Source organism: Vanessa atalanta, chromosome 25, assembly GCF_905147765.1.
Source record: "Vanessa atalanta chromosome 25, ilVanAtal1.2, whole genome shotgun sequence".
NCBI lineage: Eukaryota > Metazoa > Arthropoda > Insecta > Lepidoptera > Nymphalidae > Vanessa > Vanessa atalanta.
The window spans coordinates 5,280,125-5,294,782 of record NC_061895.1 but is presented as its reverse complement, the minus strand read 5'-3'; the positions used below and the strand labels follow the sequence as shown (position 1 = coordinate 5,294,782).

At 31.1% G+C, this 14,658-nt stretch overlaps 1 protein-coding gene across 24 annotated transcripts in view; it reads right to left on the bottom strand.

Annotated features, from left to right (window-relative positions):
- The window catches only part of LOC125073727 (twitchin), a 101,277-nt gene that overhangs the window by 65,832 nt on the left and 20,787 nt on the right, over window positions 1-14,658 (bottom strand). For 13 of the 24 annotated variants that reach the window (XM_047684717.1, XM_047684724.1, XM_047684721.1 and 10 more), the window contains 17 exons: window positions 11,827-11,886; window positions 10,835-10,927; window positions 9,945-10,043; window positions 9,761-9,859; window positions 9,581-9,688; window positions 9,395-9,493; window positions 9,019-9,168; window positions 8,831-8,935; window positions 8,637-8,762; window positions 8,496-8,555; window positions 8,354-8,422; window positions 8,193-8,273; window positions 8,020-8,112; window positions 7,696-7,782; window positions 6,782-6,958; window positions 6,210-6,416; window positions 5,583-5,627 (listed from right to left, as the gene is read on the bottom strand). In XM_047684717.1, coding sequence (XP_047540673.1) covers window positions 5,583-5,627; window positions 6,210-6,416; window positions 6,782-6,958; window positions 7,696-7,782; window positions 8,020-8,112; window positions 8,193-8,273; window positions 8,354-8,422; window positions 8,496-8,555; window positions 8,637-8,762; window positions 8,831-8,935; window positions 9,019-9,168; window positions 9,395-9,493; window positions 9,581-9,688; window positions 9,761-9,859; window positions 9,945-10,043; window positions 10,835-10,927; window positions 11,827-11,886 — 1,758 coding nt within the window. Of the gene's footprint in view, window positions 1-3,930; window positions 3,964-4,857; window positions 4,900-5,582; window positions 5,628-6,209; window positions 6,417-6,781; window positions 6,959-7,695; window positions 7,783-8,019; window positions 8,113-8,192; window positions 8,274-8,353; window positions 8,423-8,495; window positions 8,556-8,636; window positions 8,763-8,830; window positions 8,936-9,018; window positions 9,169-9,394; window positions 9,494-9,580; window positions 9,689-9,760; window positions 9,860-9,944; window positions 10,044-10,834; window positions 10,928-11,826; window positions 11,887-12,588; window positions 12,677-14,658 lie in introns of those variants that run through there. The other 11 variants (XM_047684719.1, XM_047684722.1, XM_047684739.1 and 8 more) reach the window with 7 other exon arrangements.

Sequence of the window (14,658 nt, the reverse complement as noted above, 5' to 3'; positions counted from 1 at the left end):
GTGTTGAAGGCAGCACTTGGAAATAATTACAAGTGTGAATTATAGTTGTACTTTTCAATGACGTCATTGATTATATTTTTATAATAAAAGAAAAATCTTTAGCATATAATGATGGTACTAGATACGAACTATTACGAATACGAATTGAATGTGAGATTGAGTTATCAAAACTGTTATCGCTTTAAGAAGTTACTAGATTACGATATACTTTTCTAAAATTTACTTTTGGATCGTTTATATTTTGTATATAGATTAAGTGTTTAATATTTGAAATCATAATCAATTGCACCAGTAACTAAAAAATATACTTCTAAAAATACCTAAACTTAAACTACTAAGTGCTTGATACAACATGAACACGAAACAAAAATAAGTCTTTGAAAACTTGTTTTTTTTTAAACTTAGTTTGAACTTTTTAAAGTCAGCTGGTATTAAACGAAATCTATAATTGTTTTATGCAATCAATATTTTCAAATGATAACTTTTTTTTAAAATAACTGCTTTAATGAAATTAAGTATTTATAATATTTATTTATTTTAGTATTATAAAAAATAATACAATTATTTTGTAAAATAATATATAAACTGTTTTACAATTTTACTAAAAAGTACCTCAATTGTTTCAAAACTATTTCGATGTATCAAATTGAATGTTGACCTAATGTATTATGGATTCATGCGTACTTACCCCTGTATCTTTTGGTACAGCTAAAGAAGCTGGTTTTTTAGCAACAGCCGCCATTATTTTAAGTACATTTGATAATTAAGATGCCACAATACAATAGAAAATATATCAATTACCACAGTTTATTATTACACGATTTCATGACACTTGCATATCCATCACATAATGTCTACTAAAAAAACTCAACAATTATTTTAACTAGAACGTATATTATCAAATTCATTTTATTTACAAATTCACACATATTCACTATGAAATTCAGATAAAATTAAATTCTGAGTTAATTATTTGGAATCACGAAGAGATTTTCGATTGGGGACAGTTCGATAAATGTCGTTCCATGTAAAATGGGCGCGAATCTGAAAAGACTGAAGGGGTCGCGCGCGCCTAGTTGCCTGATTATGGAACGGGTATTGGAGGGGGAGGAGGGTATCTATTTGTGCACAGCACAAATCAGCAGACCAATTCAATTAATTATCAGATTAAGGTGAACATCCGTGTGTACTTGGACGATGCTGTTAACATATGTGTGAAGTTGTCGTCAAAAGATATCTGCCGTAATTTATCCGATATATTTGGACATAAGGAAGCGTATTTGCGACAGATACAGTTGTATTGCTTAATCATTGTCGCAAACTCTCTCAGTCATTCCAAGATTCAAGTGTTAACATTTAATATCGTGCATTAATTACTTCGTCGCATGAATTTATCATTCATGAATATTTATTTAATCGAGAAATTCGGAATTAGTGTTTACTTTTAGGGCAAGATCAAAATAAGCAAGTTTGCTTCACTTTTCTTTGAATGCAATCATGATACAATAAGTAACCATCAATAATCCTAAACGAATTGCGAACCAAATTAACGAGTTTGTAATTTGAAATTTAGTGTACTGAAATATCGTTTACATTTTTTTTTTATTAATTTGCTGAATCTTTTTTTTTCGTTAGAACGTTTTTTCATATCTAGTGAAGTTTTAGTGACGAATGTAAAATTTAAACGTAATTCAATTTTACTTCTTATTTTACATATTAAGTTACGATGTATTTTGGCGTTTTTGTGCATTGAATGGTAAGTAAGATAATTTTCTAAAACTATTATTCATAAAATACTAACTATATCATCAGTAAAAACATCTAGTACTTTCTTTCTCAGATCATTGCACGATTTACATTTCCATGCACAGAAATTGTCGTTTCGAATTTTATATTTTATTCAGCCAATATAATTTAAACCATCTTATGTAACCAAAAAATATTTTTATTATTTATTGCTCTTTCAAGAAAAACACCTGTCAATAAAGTTATTGATATACTAGACAGGCCAATACTTTTAAGAACTGCATCTATGCCAAGTTTCAAGATATGATATCGTCCCACGACTGAGACGATCCGCCCACGCGAGTTGACTTAGGTAAGAAGCATCTCTATATCTAACCGTCAATCACATTTAAATCTATTCTTGTCTATTTGTAGCTTGTCCTTGTCTTTAATAATAGTATTGTCTAATTATGTGACGATATGGAATGCACGCCTTTTTATCTGTTTATATTTAATCATGTTTTTATATTCTTTATAATTAACTTTTTCACTTAGTTGCTTTTTGATTTTGAGAAGTCAAGTTAAAAGTTTATTCGTTGTTTAAATAATTTACTTGAATCAACAAAATTAGAATAACTTCGATAATTTTTTGCCAAAGTTATCTGATGTAGGTAAATTTTGAGGACGATTTAAAAAATATAAATTCAAGGGATGGCTTTAATGAAACAACACCAAACCAATAATTCCTACGCACTTTGAGATACGGATAAGCCTAATAAACTATTCTTATAGTGTGTTAAAGTTGTTCATTATTCCAAATTATCTAAAAAATTTTATAGTCGTAAAATGTTGCGTTTATGCAAACAATTACAATTATTTAAAAAAGTTATTTGGCTTAATATTAAGTTGTTCAACTCCATTCTATTCTATAATCTATAAAATATCTGTGATTGGTTTAATTATTCCTTTAATAATATGATACTGATTCAATAAGTCATTAGTTTTGGCAACTTCTGATAATAAAAGCGACTGATCAAAGTTGGTCTTCACCTTGGCCTAGCTTCTAGCTTTTATTATAAGAGTAACTATCAATCATTGGAATTCGGCAGAGAGCTGGCATGGCTGGTCAGTGTCCATCTTCTTGATGTATTTTACTGGTCATGGTCCTGATTTTAGTCACAGCTCGAAAATAACTACTCCATTATCACCGACGTTCTAAACTCTTTAGCTTTTCAAATTCTCTAACAATAATTTACAAATTTACACCGCTTTAAGGCGGATTGTATTTTTTTTAAATCGATATTGCATTATTTGGTTCAGCATTATCAAAATTATCGTTAAGTAAATATTTATTTTTATACTTATACACTTGCGTCGTCGATACAAGTTTGGCTCAAAACTAAATTCATTAGTTGTTAATTATAGATCTTTGTTTAGCTTCCGCTTCTAAATTCAATACATTTGATTTATAAATTAGATACGACATAATTAGACACGACATTGTTTTGGAATGCAACTGATATGTTGACGATCAATATGTTTTGTGGCACCTTTTAACGTTAATAACTTGTGGATAATTACTTCAAGCTTACTAATTCAGTGAAGTTAATACCACTACGTAATGGTAAATTAATTACACAAATATATCAATACACTTACAATCGTGTTCTCATTGCATGGCAAAGCAGTAAATTTTATTACGGTAAGCGTGGGTTGATGTTATCTCCATTACAGTAAATTAATGGGACGAATGGATTCAGTCGTAATTCATCGATTATATATATATATAATTACGATGACAATAAAATCCATACGTCCAGTTTAATATAAAGTTAAAGCGGCATGCGTGTCGTGCAATTTATTTTTAATATTTCGGATTTTTTGCGCTAGTCGGTTAAGGTTGAAAGTTTTAAGAGATAATAATAATATTAAAACGATAAAGTGTTAGTTGCACTATTGACTATTATCGGAAACGACGATAAAGTTACGTTACATAATTTATTTAAACCTTTCTCGTATATTCTTTAAATTGAGAAACAAATTATATTACGGATCATGTTTTATAATATGTTATCTCAACGATAATCATTTATTTATGACATATATAATTAATCACTGAAAAAAAAAGTCTATGTTAGCCACGAATCTAATAGATCTCTTTTCTATAACATTGAATTCTAAACATATATTTCCACACATATATACCTCGCCTGATAGTTCACCCGGCCTGCCGCGTTTCTTTTTTGGAAAAAAAATAAATGTTTTAGTATAACATTCCTTGTTAATATTGTGCATAAATTAATATATTTTGTAACAATGCGTAAGTTTGTGAATGTGTGCAATGTTCTATCCGTATTTAGTTTGTGTTAGTGTTTTCTGTTATTGTGTATGCGTTTTTTTTTTATAATGTCTGTACAATTTTAACGTTATTTCAATGATCATAACTAGTGCTCTTGCTGTTTAATGAAGAAATAAGAATATTCAACTACGTTATTATTAGAAGAATTTAGCATAAGAAAATTATTAAAAAGGTTAAATTTAGTTTTTGTAATTAAGCCATTCTAGTATTTTTCTAAAGCTTCAGTCGTTAAGGAATCATAATATGAAATGTCAGATAATTTTTAAAGAAAATTGACAATAATTTATGGAATCAATCTTCTATTATGCTCCCTTAATAGCGATATATCAAAACTAACTAATTTGCTGAACTGCCAATTGCCATAAAAGTTATAACCCCGCCAGTCAAAACAGCGGCGTTTTATTGTCATGTAGTAAATTTAAAAAGTCTAAGTCTAAGTGAACTAGAAGGAGTGTATTCTATAAGGAATTAATTAATGAACTATTCGTTATAAGTAAAAAAAGAGGAAAAGAGGGATGTTTTAAACAGCAATAATAAAATTGAAGTGAAAACTAATTTTGTGTGATACATTTTTTTTTTTAATTCACATTGGACTGTTGTGGCAAATAAAAGTGTAAAGGTGTAAAAATTAAAATATGCTCAATAAAGTAAAAATACTGTCCGTAAAGTCGTGTGCGGTATAAAATAGAAAAAAAAATAAATAAAAATTGAACAAAATGCTTTGCAAAGCGAGCAGCGTCCACCTAAAATTGACCAGACCCAAACGATCTCACCTTTTTCTCGTCTAAAACTTCTCCAGGACGTAATTTGGTGACCTGTTGTTAAAAAATAGTGATAATAACCCTGCCAAATCATACAACTCGCCTATCTGTGCCGCCGAACCTGAGAACCCTACAGCCCTATCCTCATAGAGAAACTGTAAAAGTAATGTTGACCGTGTCAGTATTGCAGCGTTATTACATTATATGTTTCACGATATGTTATTGTTGTTAGTTTTCGTTTCGAGCCCATGTGTAAGAAATGTTTTCTTACGACAATCGCATTATTATTGTCCGTATTTTAAATAACCAATCATTTTAACCGTTATTTGTGTGCATACGTGCGTACAAGCTGTGCAGTTTACTTGTGTGCTTATGTGTCACAAAAAATGTGCAATAGCTCGGTGCGTTGTACGAGAACATGTCGTCAAGACAAGTGCTGGATAATCACATGTAAATAGTAATCAATGAAGAATACTCGCTCGACTTAAATTAAAATTTCGCCAATGAATTTCATTCATGACACACCTCTGCCAAAAACAGATGTTTGCTCTTTTTATTCCACGTTTATTAAAAATATTGCATGTGATTATCCAGATGGCTTCCCTTTGTGCTTTAAACCGCGTCAGCTGCAAATGCATTAACATAATTTCTTTGACAGAATTACAGTTAAACTTTTTTCACGGCAACATCATAACGGATAGCATTCAACGTAATATTCGTAGCAATTTTGCTGTTACCTTCTTCTCTTCGATCACCTCACCAGGTCTTAGTTTTCTATTTTCCTGTGGATTACGTGTTTTACCGTCTTAATATCTACATTGATTATTGTCAAACGTTTTGTTTCTGATACGACCTATTGTGTGAATACTAAATTCTAAAAAGCCAGGAGTAAGGGAATCTAAGCTTCATATCAACCAATTAAGTCAACTAATCATCTTCGTTACTCAAGCACGCGGCTCACTTAAGCATCATCATAATGTTGACGATTATTAGCGTAATTCAAAGGAGGTATATTTAGGGTGTTTTATTGTTACGGGTTCGGCTTGACAGAATAGGGGGTCTACAGGGTTCAAAAATACAATTATAACCACGCACCTATTTGATTTGTTTTGTAAAATGTGTTTCAGTTTTGTGTAAATAAAATCATTACGATGTATGTATATATATTTAAAATAAGTGCGTGCTCGATACCATAATTATAGGTATTCCTATTGTATAATTCTATACTACAATCAGACATCACAATAAATAGGTGAATCTAAGGGATTTCTCATACCTTTACAGTTGATAAAAAAATTCAAATTCAATATGTTTTTATCAATTTTGTATGCTGTTGTGTTACTATGAACATAAATTTTACATACCTCGTCGCTGATGAGTAATGACGGGCGTCGTCCCATTTCCTCTGGTGGAGGAATGAGCGACCCTCTTCTTGCTGGAGGAGCTGGTGACAATGATGGTTTTCTCGGTGCCTCCGGTTTCGGAGATTTTTCATGCACAACCTCAATTTTAGGTGCCACTGGTTTTTCTTCTGGTGCCTTAATTTCTGGGACCTTCGGCTTTTCAGCCGGCTGTTTAAATTAATTGACTTTTAAGCCCTTATTTTACGTAAAATAAATCTTATAGTGGCTGAAGCCACAGGTTGGTCGTAAACATTTTTTACATCGTCAATGCTTTGGTAAACCTTGGGAGCAAAGATGTTACTTCCCTGGTACATGAAGTTACACTGGCTCACTGACCCTTCAAACCGGAACATAACAATACTAAGTATTGCTGTTTGACGCAAGAATATCTAATGAGTGGTTGGTACCTACTCAGACGGTCTTTCACAAAGCCCGTATACCAAGTAAACATGTACAATTCTCGTACACTTGTATAAGAGAATTCTACGCATTTGTAAATGTCATTTTAAACATGGATCAGAAATATATTTTACCTTGTCTTTCTCTGGTTTTTCTCTAGTTGTAGGTGTCGGTGAAATCTTTTCATATTTCTCAAGATCAGGCCTTTCATAGTCGGGGATTTCAGGTAAATCTTCTGCCTTCTTCTTAACAGTTTTAAGTTTGGCTTTTTTGGCTTCTTCATCTACTGTTTCTTTTTTAACCTCAACCTTCTGAAAATTGACTCATGTTTTAGTAATTGCTTGAAAAAGGAATTATTTCTGACATAAAATTAGCGCCTTGTCTTCAAAATGCTTCCATTGTTGATGATGTCATCTGGATTTTCTTAAGTTAAAAATAAAAAACAGATACAATGTAATACTTACCTTGTATTTACAAAAAATGACAACATATAGAAATATCACGTAACAATAAAATTATGTTAGTAAGCATGAAGCAAAGCAAGGAAAATAAGTCTACAAAAAAAAGAGAAGATCAATGCAGTTAACATCCAACGCAACGTAACCACAGACAAACAGCTCATTTGTATTTACATTATGTACAAGATTTAGTTCTATTTAAATTTTATCTTAATCATGCAATTTATTTGTAATTATCAAGACCATTTTCATTTTTATATTTATACCATAAGGTAACTACTATAAATTTAATTACCATAAGGTAATTGTCATCTTTATTAAAGACTTACTCCTACTTATAGAATTAAAGGTCATCGAAGTCATACTGTTTTGTTGTCAACGTATGACAGGACAATATATTGTGTATGTTTTTTCTGTGGTTTTTGCGATAAAAAATATTTGTGTAAGAAGTGACTACTTCAATGTTTTGTGCTTATTTACTAACTAGGTGCAAGTGCATTGTGCAGGCGTCGAATAAAAATGTTGTGAAAAAAGTTTGTGCATTGTGCCAAATTTCGGTGTTGTTATTGATCTATTGCCAATTTTTCTACCTCGTCAGGTGGAGGTCTGCTGCTTATAGCGGCTTGTGGAATTTCTAAAGAAGCTGGTTTTTTCTCGTTTGTGCCCTCTGATTCAGCCTATGTATAAATTTAATTAAGTTATTGGCGACCGTACGAATACAGTGTTTTTTATAAAAAAAAGTAATACTTTTTTCTTATATCATTACGAAAATAATATTACCTTTTTTGATATTTTAATGCGACGAAAAATAATATATGTATGTATGTTAAAATCTGTCATGTGTTTCTGATAGTGTAAGTATAGGGTGCATAATTTGTGTGTGCATGTAAATTTGTGTTTGTTAAAGTGTATACCTGGGGAGAACGAGACCTTCTCCAAGGTACTGTGTCTTGTGTTTCACGTAATGTTGGCTTAAAGCTATCCTCTAATTCCGGTGTTTGTTCAGCCTGATCGAAAGTATAATTATTAATATTTAATTTGCATGTCAGTTTATTTAATTTTTAATTTCAATTAACGTTTATTATACCTGTGGTATTTCAGGGATAGCTTGCCACGAGAAAGGTACTTCATTGTCTTTCTCTGGCTCTGGTGTAATGAGAATCGGAACCTGACAAATGGTTTATATGTTATACATATTTTTATACCTTAAATATTTATTGTTTGTTTAAAGTGCAAATTTGTGTATACCTCTTTATGTTTCCTCCAAGGATAAAGTGTTTGTGTTTTAGATGCGTCTGTTGTATCATTATCGGGTACCTATTAAATATGTTAAATTAGAAAAATATTTTTTTTAATTTAAAAACAATTTTATTTTTTTTATTTTTTTTACCTTATCTTTTTTTATTTGATTATTCGGTTCACTTAGAGTATCCTTAAGTACCTCAGGTTCCTATAATATATAACAAAAAGACGTTTTAAGAAAATGCTAAATTTATTTTCAAATAAAATTATAAAATAAAAAGAAAACTACCTCTTTCGGTCTACTTGGACGACGCCAGGGATATATTGGTTCTAAAGGTTGTTCAATTTCTGTATTTTTATTTTTATTACTTTCCACGTTCGTATCCTTTTTATCGACTGTGTCTAAGTGTGTATCCTATACAAATAAGCGGTATTAAAATTTGATCAAAATCAAGTATTTAATCATTATCTATTAAAATGTACCTTTACAGTGGTAGGCTTATCACGATCAGATTTATCTAATTTATCGACAGGTTCGATTTTATTATTAGTTCGTTTGGTCTTTGTTTCTGACACCTTAGTACTTTCCTGTTATAATAAAGATTCATATTGTTTAGTTTATCAGTTACGTAAAAAAGTTATGAGAATTATATCGCTATGAGATTATGTACCTCAGGAACTCGGGGTGCAGTTTTGATTGTTTCGTCTGCTTCCTTATTAGTTACTAGTTTATCAACATTACGCTTAGCTACATCTTTATCTTTAATATTAGTTTGCAAATCAGGTTTAGCTTTCATTTCATCTGTTGTCTTTTCCTTGTCCTTTAGTTGAATAAAAATATGATACAAATTATTTTGATATTTGGAAAAATTAATTATATTCATTTAAGAAAAATTTAATTTCAAAAAGGTAATAATTTTAAATACTGGAAATTGAACTACGCCCAGCCTTTATTGGCTTAAACTTTATAATAGTTTTTACTTTTATAAAGTTACGATTTTCTTTTACAAAACAATAATATTTAAGGGTAACTTTAAAAAGGTTTACCTCTTTTGGTTTTGTAGTAAGATAATCAGGTTTGGTAGACAAAGTTTCAAATTTGTCAACAGGTTCAGATTCATTAATTTCTTCTGAGCTTTCGTCGTCCTAGCATTAAAAGTCATTATATTAATAAAAATCTAACCCGCATTCATTATTGAAACAATCGTATATTATGAAACTACTTTGTTTTACCTCATTAGTTATATTTGGTCGCCAAGGATAAGTGGGTTCTGTAGGACGATCAATAGAAACTTTTCGTTTTGACTTATCGATTCTTTCAGATTCTATTTCCTCAATATCCTATTTAAAAATATTATTATTAATTAAATTAGATCATAGAATTGCATCTCCAAAGATTGAATAAAATTATACCTCAGTTTTGCTGTAACGCCGCGTAGGTTTTTTGTCGTCTTTTGGTTTTGGCTGATCCAAACTTAAGCTACGTTTTGGTTGCATTTTTTGGGTAGCATCCTAATTGCAAAGTGAATTAAATGTAAGGAACATGTATTGTTTTAATTGTATTGTGTAAATGTGTGTGAGTAATGTGTATGTGTACCTGTGTGTCTGTTTTCGTAGGTCGCCATGGATATACATTCTCTTTGAGTGTATCGTCTAGTTTTTGTGTTACCTTATCTTCAATAGCTTTAGTGTCATCCTATTTAAAAAATATATTTGATGTATAATCTTACCAAATTTAGTTAACTTTAACGGATATCATTTTTCTATTTAAAGAAAAATGTAGACATATACAAACAAAATTTTCACATTAACATAACATACAACATAAAATAATCCGAACAATGTAGACGTTCTTACAAAAGCACATATAGTATACATGAGATGTGTCCTGTACTCCATTTTTTTTTTTATATTTACATATTATACAAGCATGCAGGGCGGCCTAGAAGCGAACTTACCTTCAATAATTGCTTAATTTGCGCTAACTCATTCACTACTTCCGGTTGCTTTGGGGGAATTTTTTTTTTCTAAAATCAATATATTAATAAATAAGCTATTAAATCTATATTTACTCAAATAAAAATGTCCGTTTCGGTTATGCCTTATTCTGAAAGCACTAAAGACGATATTGCAGAGATACAAAATTTAAGCATTCAAATTTAAGCATATTTACCAATTTATTTTAAATCATTTTAATAAGACATTAAGGAAACAGAGTCATCACTCTTCGGGGATAGGCTTGGCTTTAAGCTGAAAATACTTTGATTAGTAAAATTTGCGAAGCGAGAATTTGGTGTCTTGTACCAAAATATAGGCGAAATCATTTTGTAATAAAACTCTAGGTCTACTTTTAAAAACTAGGATTTGCTTTGTGGGGTTCGCGTAGCCATAATAACATAAATCATTACTTAAAATTGAAATTAATCGCGTTTCGATATTTTGTATGTTATCCGATTTCGGTTGGATATATTTGTAATAATTCCTTACCTTAAGTCCAGTCTTTTTAATTTGTGAAACCTGTTCTTGCTCAGATATCGATGAAACCGATGATTTTCGGCTTTCAGAAGTTTCTTTTGTGAACTGTAAAAAAATATTGATGACATTTGTATTAAGACGTGAATTCATTAAATGATTTCATCATAGAATAAATTATATTCTAAAGTTAAATCGGTTATATTTGAATCATGCAAATTCTGGCACGTCCTCTGTTTGGTAACGATACAAAAACATCTACTAAAGTTTTGAGATTTGTTTACACAATAAGAACTCGTAAATAGTACCGATGTTTTTATAGTTCAGTGTGACATTTTCGTCTTTACCTAAATACATTTTGTATAAGGGGTGATTAATTAAGCAATTCTATTTTCGTTTCTTTCAAATGTCAGATCAATGATGAAAAGGACAAATCAAATGTCTTAAGCTAATCTAATAGAATTTGTTTAAGATTATTTAAAAATATTTTATAATGATTTTAGTTTCGACCTTAATCTTAAATCAGCTGTTTATAAATACGATAATAATTACACCGTGTGGACAATGTCGCAAGGAAAGTAAGTTATTATTGTAGCTAACGATATAGCAGCTACAATTTGCACATATCGTCTCGCGATGCGGCCCTCGCGAGTGGCAAGCGGCCAGCTCGCGTTTTTTTTAGGAGTCACAGGTGTACGGGACAATTTAAAAGCTTTGGATAATTTTTCACTTTCCTCTAATCGTTAACACAATCATGACGGTGTTTAACTGTTATTATGTCATAATTAAGTGGACGGACAGGAACTGTTCGTAGTCTTCCTCTACGCCGTGAAGTGGTGTACAAAAATGCCAGTTATATACCAATATTTTTTTTTCTTACAGTTAAGGAATCAAGAACTGCTTTCTTTTAAATATGTTGGTTGTCGATAAAAATATTTTCCTAATTTCCACGTACTTTAAATCGTTAAGTTGGTAAATTAAATGTTTGACTTGATATTTTAACTCACCTTAAGCTGTTTGTTTTCGATGATAGAGCTACGTCGGCTCTCTGTTTTGACTTCTTGGACCTAAAGAGAAGAGTTATTATTCAAAAAAATATTACTTTATATTTATTAAATTGTTAGTTAATTAGCAAACAACTAGTAAATTTTTCTTTAAAAAAAGACATATTTGGTAAATATGTAATTGATTATTTTATTTTCTTAATGTCATTGTGTAGTAGACGTTATAAAAATATTGCAAAATATTTTGTTTCTTATAGATCGTTTGATCGTTTTCTTCACGAAGCAACGATTTATACGCCAAAATTATAAATTTATTTCTACTGTAAATATTTTATGAATAAAAACTGAAGTACATTAAAGTTACACCGACTCATTTATAACCAAAAGCTATCAGGTAAATTTTTAAAAAGTATATTTTTCACAAAAAACTTTTTTAAAAACCTTTTTGATCGACTAATGTTAATTAAAAAGATGAACTTGCTAAACAAATGTGTACAAAACTGCAGCTCAATCGTCTGGATGAAACTGGTTCAAATGTCAATTCCAAAAAAAAAATTATCTACAAAAAGTGAACTTGAATAAAAGCTTTAAAAGTTAACTTTAAAAGCCTTTCAAGTTTGCAAAATTCCGCAAATATTAACAAGATACTAAGTGAGGAGTGAGAAGATTCACGATACATAGAGCACCGATCCTCGCAAAGAACACGATGGTAGCACAATCCACCACCACGGCCAACACTACCACTACACATCACAGAGCACTAACCACACTCTCGACGTAGGTTTCACTCTCGACGTAGGTTTCACTCGTCCGATATCGAAGCATTATAGAACTTTAGACTCCACGGCGGACAATCGCAAAGTGGTCACTCTTGCCAAAATTTATAACTTTTATAGACTCCGTTCGAGGCAAAATTTTTCCCGCCTCCCACGTATTACCCTCGAATGCTGATGTGAGATTACAATGAACTTCATTTCAGTTTATAAATTCAGCAATGCGATTACAATGTATGATATCTAAACCTTCAAACGGTTTTGGAAATTGTGTCAACAATTTCTGGTATCCATATTAGCTCCGGAATGTTTATAAAATTGCAAAGTATTTGAATCGAAGCATGTATTATGTTACTCACCAGACAAAGGGCATTCCTTTTTTTGGTAGACTAATATATTTGCAATAATATAAATTTGAAATAAAATAGATTTGATTTATCAAAATTATGCAGCTATAACATCTACTACAGGTTTATCATAAAATTTACAAATAATGAAATATTTAAAGATTCGTGATAGTTCATAATAAAAAACGCATACCAAACCACAGATTTGAAGTAGGGTACCATAAGCTGCCTGTCTAATTTTTATATAATGAATATAAGTAAAATGGAACCAGTCTTTAAATTTTCTAACGCCGTTTCCCCTATGAAGAAAGATCGAAGATCATTTCAGTATGAGTCACATACTCTTTTGCCGTATAGCTATTACAGAGCTTTTCTATAAGGACGTGAGATTTAGAAAACCGACACACGGTGCAAAACTTGGATGCATATGCGTATCTTTGAATGTTATTATTATATATAAGTTTCTAAAATTTCGCGATCGTGTTCTGCGGTGATTTTCGAGTTTATCATTACAGAATAATGAGAGCCGAGATGGTTAGAATGCGTGCATCTTAACCGATGATTGCGGGATCAAACCCAGGCAAGCATCACTGAATAATTTGTGTTTATAATTCACCTCGTGCTCGGCGGTCAAAAATACATCTTGAGGAAACCTGCATGTGTCAAATTTCAACGAAATTCTGCCCCATGTGTATCGACAAACCCGCATTTGAGCAGCTTGGCGAAATATGCTTCGAACCTTCTCTTCAAAGCGAGACTTCGCTCAGTAGTGGGAAATTTACAGGCTGATAGTTTAATGCTAAATAAATTTTGTTCCGTAGAAATATCATCAAATCTCACTCGTGAAATGTTGAAAAATCGACTCACATTCAAATGTTATAATTAGGAGTCAATGTCGCGTGTCGCTCTTCATTCATTTCACAACCGTGCCGTGTTCTGATGTCAGTGAAATTCAATTTTGTTATTACCCACAGAGAAGCTCTTTAGAAAAGAAAAGGTACCACTTGAAATTTGAAATGCTAAGTTGACCCATTATCATTAAAAACTCTTCGATCTTCTTTCTCTATCTCTTCGATTTTTACTTAATTCGTTGTGATATTCCCTCGGCCTAAGATAAACTCAACCACCTGTTGCACCTCATGTAACTTTTGTCCAAATGTTATATTTAGTTTAAGTATTTTTGTGCAATAAAGAATACATTAAGAAATTCGTGTTTAATAATAATAATAATAAATATATTATCGAAATCGACAGACGTGGTCCTATCTGTGTATATTTACTTCTATGTATATATAAATAGATGATCTTTATTGGCGAGTAACAACAGAACGTATAGCGCTAAAATATTCTCCGCACTGAAAGCATTGTGATGACGTTCGGTCAAATGGTGTCGAAGTCTATTAATCTCTAACAGATAGTTATATTAATCAACATCAATCTTTATAGCTTCGGTTTGGCCGCTTCTGTTTCGTCAAGCGTTTTGATTTTTGCAAACAAACAAACGCAAAACGACGGTAACAACGTGATATTCATAATAATTTATATACAAATAATGATACCGATGACGTGACTAAAATATATGTATATTTACCACCGGATAGCAAATGGTCACCACAGCCCGTAAGCATTGGCGCTGTAAGAATTTAATCATTCCCTACATCACAGTAACAAGTCACTCACTTTGGGAGTTAAGATGTTATGCCTGCAATCATAAT